This window comes from Vicugna pacos, chromosome 20, assembly GCF_048564905.1.
Source record: "Vicugna pacos chromosome 20, VicPac4, whole genome shotgun sequence".
NCBI lineage: Eukaryota > Metazoa > Chordata > Mammalia > Artiodactyla > Camelidae > Vicugna > Vicugna pacos.
In genome coordinates this window covers 43,932,620-43,946,259 of record NC_133006.1, presented here as the reverse complement: position 1 = coordinate 43,946,259, position 13,640 = coordinate 43,932,620, and the positions used below count along the sequence as shown (strand labels likewise).

General features: G+C 52.0%; 1 protein-coding gene across 6 annotated transcripts in view; it reads left to right on the top strand.

Annotated features, from left to right (window-relative positions):
• The first annotated feature begins 245 nt into the window (after window positions 1–245).
• The window catches only part of DUSP22 (dual specificity phosphatase 22), a 52,566-nt gene continuing 39,171 nt past the window's right edge, over window positions 246–13,640 (top strand). For 4 of the 6 annotated variants that reach the window (XM_072945800.1, XM_072945805.1, XM_072945799.1 and 1 more), the window contains exons 1-2: window positions 246–339; window positions 12,037–12,070. In XM_072945800.1, coding sequence (XP_072801901.1) covers window positions 319–339; window positions 12,037–12,070 — 55 coding nt within the window. In that variant the 5' untranslated portion in view covers window positions 246–318. The remainder of the gene's footprint in view (window positions 340–12,036; window positions 12,071–13,640) is intronic. The other 2 variants (XM_072945802.1, XM_072945803.1) reach the window with 2 other exon arrangements.

The window sequence follows — 13,640 nt, the reverse complement described above, 5'->3', positions numbered from 1 at the left end:
GAGCCCCCGGCGCGGCCCCGGGGGCCGTGTCTCCCAAGTCCCAGGCGCGGCGGGGCGGGCGCCCGGGCTCCCTCGGGAGGGGCACCGCGAGACCACTTCCCGCAGGGGCGCCGGTGCCTCTGCGGGGCTGGGAAGTTCGGGAGGGGGCGGGGGACGCGGCAGGAGCAGCGCAGACAGAGGGCCTGGGCGTCCCAGTTGCTGCTGCTTATGCTGCCAGCCCGACGGCCCGCCCCGCCCGCCCCGCCCGTTCCCCGCCCGCCCCAACATGCCCTCAGTCCGCCCGCCGCCGCGCCCGGGTGCTAGAGCCGCGCGGCCGTCATGGGGAATGGGATGAACAAGGTAACGTGTCTCAGTCGTGCCCCTGGGCCTGGCCTCAGCCTCCGTGCGCTGCGCTTTGCTGGCGCGGCGTCCCCGTCTGCGCGCCCCGGCCTCGCGCCAGGGCGGGCGCGCCGCGTGCGCCCGGGTCCCCAGGCCCCGGGCCCCGCCGCTTCCGGGCGAGCCGCGCTGCGGTGAGAACGAGCCCGGCCCCTCTAAAGCGCCGGCGCTTGTTCTGCCGCAACTTGGGCTGAGCTCAGGAGGTTGCGGTTTCTCCCTCTCCCCCCTCCCCTTCACCCCGACATTCGGCTCTTGAAGCATCACCACCCACGTCATTACTAAACTGGAGTAGTTCAGTGTTTTCTCATCCGTAATTTCCTCTTCCCAGATTTTTTTTCCGTGTGCGCAGATGACTTTTTCTTGTGGACAGAAAAGTTGACTGAGGCCTAAGTCCGGAGGTGCTTCGATTACCTGGGGCGGGGGGCGGGGGCGGTGAGAGAGCAGGTTCAGAGCTGATGTTCCCCGGCTCCCGGGCGTCCTCAGCGGGGCGACCTGTGGGCTGGCTGCTGTGCGGACTCTGCCTTCCAGAAAATCCGGTCGCTCTGTTCCTCTGGCTCTGCCGGGCCCCCGCCCTCTGCGTTCCGGTGCCCCCGACCCTTCTTCCTAGGCGGTGGGATGGTCTGTGCCTTTCGAGTCAGCGGAAGGTACCAGATTCCAGCTCTTGCTTGGGCTGTATTCCTGTTAGACACAGGGTTAAGGATTTAATGATCTGGTATTGCTGGTTTAAAGAGAAGAAAGAACTTCCTTTAAAAAGCCCTCAGTGAAGACAGTGCCTCTAACACAGGTCTTTGCAGTGGTCTTGGATCAGAGATTAGTTTCTGGCCTCCCGTTTCTCTTCCCGCATGTGTGCCGCTCACGCACCCCTCCGCCCGTGTTCAGCCCTCCTGTTGGGTGGGTGTGAACCTCATCTGTCTCAGCGCTGGGGCCAGCAGTGTTGTCGTTCTTCCAGCCGGCGGGTTAGGGTCCAGGCAGCAGAGGTAGCGGTGTGCCTGCTTGACTCCTCACCTGCCCACTGTATTTCGCTGTGTCCCGAGACAGCTTGTGAAGGGACGGGTCTGTGATTTGGGCCTGCGTGCTGAGGTTTTCTGGCAGCAGGGATTGTATTCCTTGTGTGCGGGGGCTGCTTTGAGGGGAAAGAGTGGGGAGCCGTGATCAGATTTGGAAGGAGACCGTCTCCCTTTTGGGTAAATACTTGCATTATGTTCCCATTAGCACTAGAATCCGTCAGTACCCTGACCTGCTTCTTAAATGAGAACAGAACAAAAAGGGGGCTTCCACGAGTTTGAGGGCCTTGCCATCAATTGTGGTCATACCTCAGCTTTCCTTTGGTTCTTTGTACAAGTTTTTCCACTTGAGCTGTTCACTCTCCACCTCTTTTCAGCATTTAATTTGTAGTATCTTCCCATTATAACTCAAAGAACATGTTTAGGAATACAAATCATTGCCTGAGCGTTCAAACTGAATTTCAGGCTTTTCAGCAAAAGCAACCATATTCATAGCATGATTTTTACCTTTCAAAGAAAGTAGTACATTTCTCAATGGTATTGTTACCATAACCATCTTGTATTGTAAATACAGCCACTATCTCTGATGTAGATATGGAGAAGCATCCAGAGTTAAAGTCAGCAAGTATTTATTGTGTACCTACTATGAGCCAGGTACTGTCCTGGCTGAGGGGGCACGGGGAGGGGTCAGTGCTGAAGGTCTTTCACAGAACCGTTGGTGTGGACCAGCAGTTGCCCCATAGAAATACAACGTGAGCTGTATGTGCAATTTAAAATTTTCTAGTGGCCAATTTAAAAAGTGAAAAAAATTAATTTTAATAATTATTTTAATTAACTGAAATATATTGAGAATATTGTCTTTTCAACATTTAACCAATAGATAAAACTACTCATAGAGTGATTTATATATATATATATATATATATATATATATATATATATTTTTTTTTTTTTTTTACTAAGTCTTCAAAGTCTGGTGTGTGTTTTATACTGCAATCACATCTCATTTGGGATTAGCCACATTTTAAGTACTGAATATCCACTGTGGTTAATGCCTACTGTATTACACATCACGGGATTTGTGTGTGTGTGTGTGTGTGTGTATTTTACGGTGAGTGAGTGAGAGAGAGAGACAGACAGAGACGGAGTCTGAGAGAGAGAAGGAACACAAGGTGGTGAGGAGTGGAGGCTCCAGAGGAGAGATGGCAGGTTATTGAAAGTCGGGTGAGTAGATGTGATGGCCTGGCCCAGAAGTGGCCTTCCTTTCAGACCAAGAATCCTACTGGAATAAAGACTTTTAGGCTTAGATCTGAAGAATTGCTCAAAGTTACAAGGTCATTTAGTGGCAAAGTAGATTGCTAGAAGCTAGAAATTAAAAGCCTTAATTAGTTCATTTATTAGTGTGTGATGTGGAACTAGACTAAATATTTTCCTCATCTGTAAAAGAAAGAATGGTTGATTTGCAGACTTAGTGGAATTAGTATAAGGTGCTAGCCATAGAAATCCTTTCCTAAGAACGTTTATAGATAAACATGAACACTTCATTTGCAGGGTATGTGCCCTGAGGTGACCGGGACAGGACTTCTTTCCAGTCACAGAAGTTGGTCATCCTTGGCAAAAGACAGCTCATGAACTAAATGCAGATTCTGTTCTGCCTGGTTTGAATTTAGCAGTTAAAAAAAATACATTTTATGTCCTCATGGAGAATCTTCTCCTCAGTTCGTCCCAGTCTCCTGTGGCAGAACACCGTGTCCATCTCAGGTGCACGCAGCATGCTGCGTAGAGAGTGGATGGGAAGAGGCTCCTGGATTCTGGCCGATTGGAGATGATCAGGAAACAGAGAAGAAAACACAGCAGTCACGATCTGTTGTTTTTGGAGCCTCGTGTCATGTGCTGCAGTTCACAAAAGCCCAGCCTCGCTGTAGCCCTGGGGTCAGTCTGTCTTACTCTTTGTGCGGGGTAGGAGGTGGAGACTCAGACAGAGTAGGCAGCATGGCCAAAGTCCTGACGCTAGAAAGTGGCAGAACCCAGTTCCTCTGGGTCCTGAAGATAGCACAAGTCTTGTCTTCAAGCTAGAGTGCCAGTTCATGCCGGGTGATTCCTAAAGATGCTGAAAAATAACCTGAAAAAGCCCCCCAGAGTCTCAGATTAGTTGTGAACTAGGAAAAGCCGTCACCCCTCTTCCTTCACGCTTGATATTGATGGAGAAGAGAGGAAAGGTCAGACTACTGCAACTGTCTTTTCATTGTTTTCTGTGCAGTTTCCAAATAGAGCCTCTAAACCGGCCAAAATTATAGTCACTGAGGAGCTGATGGTGTGCCAAGGCCTGTTTGAGCCTTTACGGAGTGAAGTGGAGTAACTCGTGGGATCCCCACCCCAACCCCAGGAGGCAGCTGGGGCCATTTCATCCCCACTTCACGGATACCCTGGCCAGAGCCACCCGTCTGGTGGCGGAGCTTGGACTCAAAGCAGGGTGGCTGGCTCTTGGCCTCGTGCAGATGCTCTGCTGTGCTGCTGAACCCAGTCTGGCAAATGTCTTCAGTAGGATTGGGTTAAACTACGCAGGCTCCTGCAAGCAAATGTGTTTCTGTGGGGCCTTTGAAAATTGCTAGTTGAGTCAAAGTTCTCTCAACTGACTCCAAAATCGTTTTGGGGAGGGCCGATTAAAAAAGCCCTGATTATCATCTTATTAATCTTAAGTACTATAATGCCCCATTAAGAACAAAAGTCGAATCTCTCTGGCCAAGGGTTATGTTAGAGAAACGTGCGTGTTTTGATCTTGATCAGCCTGAACTAATGATGCAAACGTGGGTGAAGCATTACCGCTCCAGGACAGGATGTGAGGTCCCAGGGTTGGTTCAGTTTGTCCAGCATCCAGCTGCCCAGCCTGGTGGTCTCTTCCTCACTGCCCTGTGTCCCCTGAAGGCATCCTTCCTGGTGGAAATGGATGCTGCCCCAGTGTTTCATGGGAAACTTGATTATAGCAACTGGAGGCAACGCTTCAATCAGTGCATCACTTTTCCACGAGAAACCCATGGTTGTGCAAGAAAGAGGGGTGGGGCTATCAGAAAGCCTGATTTGGGGATGTCTGCCACTCTGCAACAGCATGAGTGTGATCTTGAACAAGTCACTTAATGTTTCTGAGCATCAGTTTGATCATCGCCCTTGATTCGCAGGGATGGTGGTTTGCTTTTTTGCTGGTCTCCTTATTTGCTCGAACATGAGTATAATGTTACCTCCCCCAGTTACTACCCAGGTTCTTGGGAGAAGCAAATGCAAATGTTTTTAGAAGACATTTTTATAAACTGCGAAGTACAAATATGCACTGCTCTGAGTGTTTTTGGATTTGGCCATCAGTGGTGACAGTGATGACATCTGCCTTGGACATGGTTGACGCCTGTTTGAGGATGACTCTTCCCCTTAGGAAGATACGAGGGTACAGCTGAGAAAGGAGTGTAGCCCGAGAGCCAGGGAAACATGCACCCTGGGCGCAGACGTTCCTTGAGCTCTGCTCTATTGACGTTTAGGGCTGCATCGTTCTTTGTTGGGGGCCCCAGTAGGGGCTTCCTGGGGCTGTGAGGAGCAGCACCCCAGGCCTCCGCCCATGGGATGCCTGTAGCACTCTGCCCGCACTGTGAAAACCAGAAATGGGTCCAGGCGCTGCCAGATGTCCCCTGGAGGGTAAAACCAACCCCTACTGAGAACCTCTGGCCCCGAGTCCTCCACTCAGAATCTCCTGAGGCCTGTGTGATCTGAATGGAGTCATCAGCGAAAGGTGGAAGGAGGCTGGGAAGGTCGAGGAGCCCTATTCTAGGTGGGGCTGGAAGATCAGACATCCTTGCGCTGTGAGGTGCTGTTTCCACAGCGGCAGCTCCTGGCTTGGCTGACTTCATCATTCGTTCATCTGTCCGTTCAGCAGTTAATCACATTGGGTTACTGAGTACCTGCTGTTGTCAAGGCGCTGTGCCAGATCTCGTAGTGGGAAATAAACGTGAAAGACAGGAAGACCCTGCCACCCAGCTTGGTTCCGGGCAGCCTGCAGGAGTGTCCTCTCCTGGAGGTTAGCCCCTGAGGACTTCGGCGGTGCAGCTGTGGCTCTGGGGCTGATGGACAGATGGTGCTGTGCTGGTGGTTTCTGTCTTCTCTACACCACCTCCTGAATGTTTTCCATTCTCAATAGTGCAGTTTTATTTCATGCTAAAGAAACAGATGCTTAAGGCAATGCTCTGAGTGCACACAGGAGTATCCTCAGATTCTTCCTTTCATAAATGCAAAGTGGTTAAGTCCATGGCCAGATGGCATTAAGAAAGTCTGTGACATGTAAACCTTCAGGGAATCCACCAAAGTCTCCCCTCGCCACTGGCTCTGAAACCCAGAAAATCCTCTCTGACCCGCGAAGAGTTAAGATCCTCCACCCTATGACCCTGTGCTGCTACTTAATCAGGAATTTTATCTTACATCTGTTTGGGTGGTGCTCTCAGATTCCATAGCTTCCTGCAGTACTAAAGGAATGTTTAAAAAATAAACTCAGAACATCTCCTGTCTTAGAAGCAGTGTTGTTTTGTGCCCAAGTGCTGTTTGTGGCTAAGGACTTGACTTTGTCCATTTATCTGTGGTCAGTGTGGGTGCGGTGCGGGTGTGAGGGCACCGTCAAGAGGGGCCGTCCGCCATGGGGAAAACTTACGATGATCACAGAGGGTTTCTGCAGAAGGAATTGGCCTCATTATCTCTCCCAGACAATCTTGTTGCAGAAAACAAGAGTCATTTTTGACCAGCAGAGTGTCGGAGCATTCTCCTTTGTGGTGTGTGCTGTTTCGTCACCGTTTATTCATTGACTGTGTCTTCAGAGCCTATCTCTGTGCCTGGCTATTGGGGCCACAGCAGCCACCCAGGTGGACAGTGGGTGGAGCAGTGGTTTCAAGGCCCAAAGATGGTCAGGACCAGTTCTCTGCTTGCTTTTTTAGAACCATAGAACATTCCCAAGTTGCATTTGCACACTTTTTCCTTGATGTATCCTTGCTTCTCACTGCATCGTGGTGGCTTCCCTCCCCCCCGTGTTCTTGCTTCTGGCTTGCGTTCAGATTCTCCACCTGCCAGCCACTCTGTCCCAGGTGAACACTCTGCTCTTCCCTGGCCTCCTCCATGAAACATCTCCCTGCTGGAAACTTACTTTATCTTATCTCATTTCATTTCATTTCAAGTTCTCTTTCTCTGTGCCTCGGCTTCCCAGCAGCAGTGACATCAGGGAGGCCAACAGGCCAGAGTTTTGGGTTTGGACTTTGAATTATGAGGCTGACTGGAGTAGAAGTGTAAGTGTTTGTGGGCTCTTTAGTCTCCTTGAAAACAAAGATGCACTTTCTCTTGCCAGTGGCCAGGCCTCCAGCCTTCCCAGTCTTGCTTTGTAATTCCGTACGGAAGAAACCACAGGAACTGGGGTTGAGCAGTTTGCTTTCTGTTTCCAGTCCTTGAAACTGTAACTTGGTCTCCTGGTCTGAAAAATGGAGTTAAAAGTTTAGTGATACAACTCTGTCCTCTCTTTATAATTAAAATATTTAAATACATATAAAATGTGCATCTCACAATTTTAGTAAGTTCAGACCTCGTCTTTGCCAGCATTCTTCCCTGGGGTCCCGTCTGGCTGTCACTGCCCTTTAACTCCAGCCGCAGAGCCACCGGCGTGGTGTCCCTGGCCCCGAACAGAGCCTTCCCAGAGCGGAAGAGGGCAAAGCCCGATCTCCCAGGCCTCACCCACCGTGGGTCTCCGTCACTCTCTTTTCCTTGTTTGGCCCCCTTGCACCTGGTGCACACTGTCTGTTTGTTCCCTCATTCACTGAAGAAAGATTTACTTAAGTATCCACCAACCAAGGGAGAACTTCTCAAGTTTGGAGAAAACATACAAATATGGCGCAGGCAGCGGTTAGAGGTCATACACTGGATGTCTGTGGGTCAGTCAGCCTGCAGATATGTTTTATTTATCACAATATTTAAGGTTTTTTTTTTTTTTAAACTTAGTTCGCAGTAGTTGAAAATTGGGCTGTTCTCCATAAAACCCGGGTGCCTGGATTTGGGGGCCTGGCCTGCATGTCCACATCATCGCCTTGGCCATGAGGAGGGCTGGGGAGAGTGTGAGGCCTGGGGCAGAGGCCAAGACAAAGCAGCCTCCATCCTTGCCAGTCTCTCTTGCTGAGGTGTTGAATTTCTGATAGCTACTTGGAGCCTTAAGAAGATTTTAATCTGAGGTCACAAGATCAGCTTTGCACCTGGGAGGCAGGTTGAGCGTTCCTTTGGAAGGATAAGTCTGGAGGCAGGGAGAACTCTAGGAGGCTGTTGCCGTACACCGAAGAGGGTGTGCTGAGACGCTTAACAAAGGCACTAGTGCAGGTTCCCAGAGGAGCAGACTAACTGGGAACCCATGCAGGAGCGGAAGTGAGTGCTGACAGAGCAGGAGTGGTGCCCAGAGCAGGAGCCGCCGGCCCCTGGAGTGCCAGTGCGGCTGCTCCTGCAGGTGGGTAGGGCTTTGCTGGCCTGTGACTTCCCTGAAGGGCTGTGCAGTTCGTTTGCATTTGTGCGTTTTTCTGGGTTGAGAGGCCGACATCAGGGTTCCTGGTTGTCAGCAACAGGATCCAAGTGTGAGTGTTTTAGGTAGAATAATAGGTCAGCGGACCAGGAGGGCTGGAGAACCTGATTCAGGCTGCTCTGCCAGGAGCACGTCCTAGAACTTCTGGTGAGAGCATTTCTGGGGCCGCCCCAGGACCGGCTGCTGCTGCCAGTGGTCCCTGCGTGTTCCTTCAGCCCTGCTTCACCTGCTGCAAAAGAGGGCGCTCTGGGCGGTCTCTGGAGCCCAGGCTGAAGCAGCCGTGGAGACTTCGGGCCCGCGTCCCGTCCTGCCGGAGCCGACAGGCCAGTAAGGTCGGGGATCTGGTGACTGCTGTTTGTGTGGTACTGGCTGGGCTCTGTTTCCCACCATGACTCCACAGAGGGGCATGGGGACCCCGAAACACAGGAAATGGCTTCAGAGGCTAGGAAACCAACAGAATAATGGTCAGCTACAAGGTTTATAATTCTTGAGCATACCCAAGGGATGAGGGACCCCAAGCACTGAGGATCTCCTCCCTGCTCACAGAGGATATTGGGGGCAGTGAAAGAGGATGTTGGGGAAATAGAGGTTGTCTGGCTTGGCTGGAGATGGAAGAAGAGGGGGAGGCCCTCTAGAGGTAGGAAGCCATGCTGAGATTCTCCATTCATTTTCTGTTTCAGCCTTCTTTTGTTTAGGAAGGGGTTTGCCACCAAACACTTTGGTTTAGAAAATGACCCAATGAGAATATGACTTTAGAGAATTAACTTGATAGACCCAGAGTTGAGTTCAGCGGCTGGGGTGCTGGCCCCCGTGTGCACTGAGCTTCTGGACGGGGGTCCTTGGCCCCACAGCCGAGGGGCAGAGACTGTGATGGGAGCGGAGCGGAGGGGTGCCCTGCAGGGAGTGGGCTCCGCGGTTTCATTCTGGGCGACACCACCAGGGGACAGGAGGCACTGATCGTGCGGGTCTGTTTCAGGTAGTGGAGCAGGGAGTGGAAGCCTCACTGGGGGTGAGTCCCGGAGGGTGGATTTAGGAATCATGAAGTCATGGTTCTGGAGTAGTAGAGGGCAGAGCTGAGCTAATCTCGTGCCCTTGCTTTATTTAAAAGTAATGTAAGATGTATCTGTTTATGTTTAGAAGAGATGGTAGAAGTGTAAAGAAGGAACACAAAATGGGCCGTAATCTTTTCCCCAAATAACCTCTTTGACTTTCTAGCAAAGCTAAACTGAGGTCATGCATGTGCACAGTACGGAGAAGTGCAGAGACGCAGAGTGGGGTGCTCGCCAGATCTCCCAGCCCCCGTGTCCCCTTCAAGGGTGAGCACAGTCAGGAAGGCATTCCTTTATTTTGACCAGGATATTTCCAAGATACAGTGAATAAAACACACGAAAACATCTGCTTCTGTCTAACAGCTCCCCACACCTGAGCATCGTAGTGGCACTTAACCTGGAGCCCTGGACACTGGCAGCGGCTGCCCGTCTTTTGTGCACCTGCCACCTCCACCTCCTTCACAGTCTCGCCAGGAGATACTGGTGTCTTTCTAGGGCCTGGCTTCCCCTGCCTGTCCTTCCCTGTCTCCCGGCCCGCTTCTCTTGGCTGCCAGGTTCCCTGAGTGTCACTGCCTCCTGGAAGTCCTCGGGGACCCCAGAGTGGTTAAGGCACCTCCCCATTCCCTGGGCGAGGGAGGTAGGACGTCGGCAGGGCCGTGTCTCTCGGTCGCACCTGTGTCCTGAGTGCCCAGGAGGTGCCTGTGTGTGACAGGGACTCAGTAAACCATTCAGCCACTGTAATATATTCTGTGCCTTTGGGGAAGCAGACACGCTCTGTGACAATGTTGTAGTCCATTGGAACTGTCGACTATATGAATTGGAAGGCCTTTGTGGTCAGTGTTAATTTTGCCACATTACAAATGGCAGGGAAGATTTTATTCCAGACCATTGCAAGTGAGAGATGGAACTCCACTCCCAGTACAACAGGAGCAGGTCAGGGAGTGGGTGGAAAGTCACTGACAGAACTTGATTAGATGCCAAGTGTGGAGGAGGAGGAGGTGGACTGATACCGAGAGAGGGTGGATGCTTGACCGCTGGCTCGGCGGGATTCTTCGCTGAATCTGGCAAGCCAAGGACAGGCCTGGTGGGGAAGGCTCGAAGTTCGGTCGGGGAGGAAGTCCTTGTCCCCATCAGCCGAAAGAGCTGAGTGGTGATTTTGCCCTGGAGCACCTAATGTCGCGTCCTATCAAGATAGGAGAGGCCTTGGAGACCAGGAGGCACCGCAGGACAGAGCTCTGCAGGCAGGCGCTGCTGGAGGACAGCGGTCTGAGCTTCTCCGCGGGGGCTTGCATTGTTCTTACGTTTCAGAGCAGGAATGACGAACTGTCTCCTCCACCATTCCTCCCAAGAGAATCCCAAAGACTGGTTATGTCTCAAGAGAGACCTGTCCAGCGTTTCAGCTCCTTGGCGGTGGGTGCTGTTTTTTTTCCCTCTGAGATACTGTTTCGCGTTTCCTAGGTCCACTCTAACCCTCGCCGCCAGTGCTGTGACTTCAGACGCGGATGTGACTGACCTCTCAGTGCCCTGGGGCCCTCTCAGAGCTAATTGTGCCTCTGGTATCGAGTCAGCCTGGGTGGTCACACATCCCCATGCCCAGGTCACTTCTGGACTTTGCTGATTGTCCTGGAGTGATTATTAATAGTCCTTCTTTTCACTCTCACAAGTGTCCCAGTTTGGTCGACCAGTTTTACGCCCCTCACACGGAGGCTGACCCTGGACCCAGGACTGCTGTGCCCCAGGAGACCCCCTGCAGAGACTTGCACACGTGCCATCAGTTTTTAGCAGGCAGTTGGTTGTCAGGAAGATGCTCAAAGGAGTCCACGCACGTGAAGGACATTACTACCTGCTGCTTTCAGCTTTCTTAGCAGAAGTGGGCACCACTGGGGAGCGAGACGCAGGTGGGGCCGAGGGGGTGTCCCCAGGGCACTGGGGGCTGCAGTGACGTGTCACCAGGCTCAGTATGCCATATGCACTGGCAGTCACCTCAGGCGGGTGGCTTCCAAAGCAGTGTCCATATTTGGATTTCAATTTCCATACAAAATATCGGCAGGATAAGAATCAGCTTTGTATTTTGCAAAGTCAGGGTGCTTGTGAAAGTCACAGGCCCCTGCTCTCATCTCAGATGTGCGGAATCATTTCATATGGGGCCTGGGGCTGGGGGGTTGTCCAGAAATCTGAATTTTTAACAGATTCTGGTGATTCTAATGCATAATCTGGTTTGAGAACCATGCTTCAGACGAAGTAGATGTTTTGGAGCAAATAGATATTCTTATTAACTTGAACAGTTGGTTCCTTCATTCAGCAGCTCTTGACTGAGTGGTAATCACAGGCCAAGCCCTGGGCCAGGAGTGGGGTCTCCAGCCTGGCAGAGGGGACAGGCCCCCCACCTGGTAATGCCCGTGACAACATTGCTGTGAGGGGAGCACAGAGGACGGTGGGGGCTGAAGTGGGGGCTCAGGACAGGCCTCCCCAGGGTGTGAGTCAGAGCTGGGCCCCGGGGATGGGGAGCCCAGGGTGGGGCTGCCTGGCTGTCAGCAGTGTGCGCAGAGGCCTCAGTGGCAGAAGTGGGGATGTGGAGGGTGCAGTGGGAAGAGGAGCAGTTGGGGGGATAGGCAGGCAGGAGGGGCAGAGGCACTTGGTTTGGGGGCTGGACTCAGAATGAGCACTTCGAAAAAGATGTAAAAAATATGTAAATAAATAGAATGAGCACTTCGGGGCTGGAGGTGAGGGAGGCCGTGTGGTGTCCGTGGAGGCTGGTGGGGACCCTGGTCTCTTACGTTGTGTGAGCTGATGGCACCAACAGGCAGCCACCCACGGACTACCTGAGCAGCTTCCTAGTGGCCGCGGGCAGGCGAACCCTGGAGACAAGGGTGCCTTGGCAGCCAAGCTGTCCGTCTGGGGAGGTGCAGGCGGGGGGAGTGCTGTGCGCAGGCCGGGGCTGTGCTCCCACCGCTGGTGTGGGCCCGCCTCTGTGCCAGATGCCATCAGCCTCAGGTCTATAACACGCGCGTCTGGTCTGTGTCTCCCCTAGATCCTGCCTGGCCTGTATATCGGCAACTTCAAAGGTAAGTTCTCTTCGTTTATTATTGCGGTGAGATACACAAACTATAAAATATGCCATTTTAGCCATTTTTCATCGTGCAGGTCGGTGGCATTACGTACATTCACACTACTGTGCAGCCATCACTGCTGTCCGTCTGCAGAACTCCTTCACTTTTCCTACCTGAATCCCTGTCTCTACTGGACACTAACTCCCCAGCCCCTGGAAACCACCACCCTGCTTTCTGTCTGAGAGTCTGACTGCCCTAGGGGCCTTGTGTGAGCATTAGTCCTTCTGTGACTGGCTTATTTCACTGAGCACTATGTCCTCAGAGTTCACCCATGTTGTAGCAGGTGTCGGGACTTCCTTCCTCTTGAAGGCGGAGTGATATTCCACTGTGTGGATAGACCGCATTGTGTTTGTCCATCATCTGTGGACGGGCTCGTGGGTGGCTTCCGCCAGTGGTGGTCTCATTTTTTACAGACCAGTTTGAGGCTCTCATACACGGTGAGTCGAGGTGTAGGTTCAGCTCATGTGAAGTGAGGCCACCGCTTATGCCCGGCCCCTTTCTGTGGCCTCGCCCTCGGGCCCCCACCCTTGGCCAGTGGCTGGCTGAGTGGTGTGGAGCCCCACAGGTTCCACCTTGACCGCTGACCTCCATTTTAACTATGCATGTTTGCTGGAGCTTTATTATCAAAAGAAGATGCTAAAAGGCACATTTGGCAGCCATGTAACTTGTTTAACATCTTTTATCACTTTTGTTTTCTAGTTATTAATACATTTCAGAACCTACTTTTTGAGCACCTGGGGAAAGCAAGTGGCAGCCTCGTCTCTAGCAGATTATTCTTAGCCTGTGTTCCTTTTCCTCTTACGCGTTTCCCTGCAGCTTGTTCGCTATTTGTTGATATGCTGTCAGCTGTTGACTTTATTTTCAGCTCATTTGTCTCAAAAGAATCTAGTTGCAGAAGGGAGCAGAAACCCACGGAGCAGAGTGCAGGTTGCAGGGCGGGGCTGGTCCCGGCAGGAGGTGTCTTGAGTGCGACTCAGAGCCCGCTTCCCTTGTGCTTTGCCCGCGGACGGGGCCCAGGACACGTGCAGAAGCTCGTCTGCCGTGCGGGTCGGAGAGGCCCGACGCGTCACAACGCCTCCCTCGCCAGACAAGCCAGGACGCCTCCTGTTTGTCTTCTGGTTGTTGCCTAAGCTTGTGAGTTCAGGTTCACATTAACTGTTAAGACAATCTTTATGGCTTCTCTGCGTGACATGCATTTTCTCTTCTTCCCCTTGGGCTCCGGGGGCAGCTAGTCGGCTTCAAAGAGAATTCAGCACAGTGAGCTGCCAGCTGCCACTTGCTGCTAGAGCGTGTTAAAAATAGTCCTGGAGTTCCTAAATTAGTGAGCTTCGTAGTTCTGAAAAGGCAGCAAGTGCTTTCGGTAGGCAGGCGAATTGTGCTGGAACCATTAATACCTTTACGGTGGTTCAGTGAGTTATTAGCAGCTTTCCTGAGGAGAGGGGAATGTCTTCATGTTTGAGAACAAACAGGATTTAGGACGAATTCTTGAAAGTAGCATTGCTAGGTGAATGATTTGACAGACCAC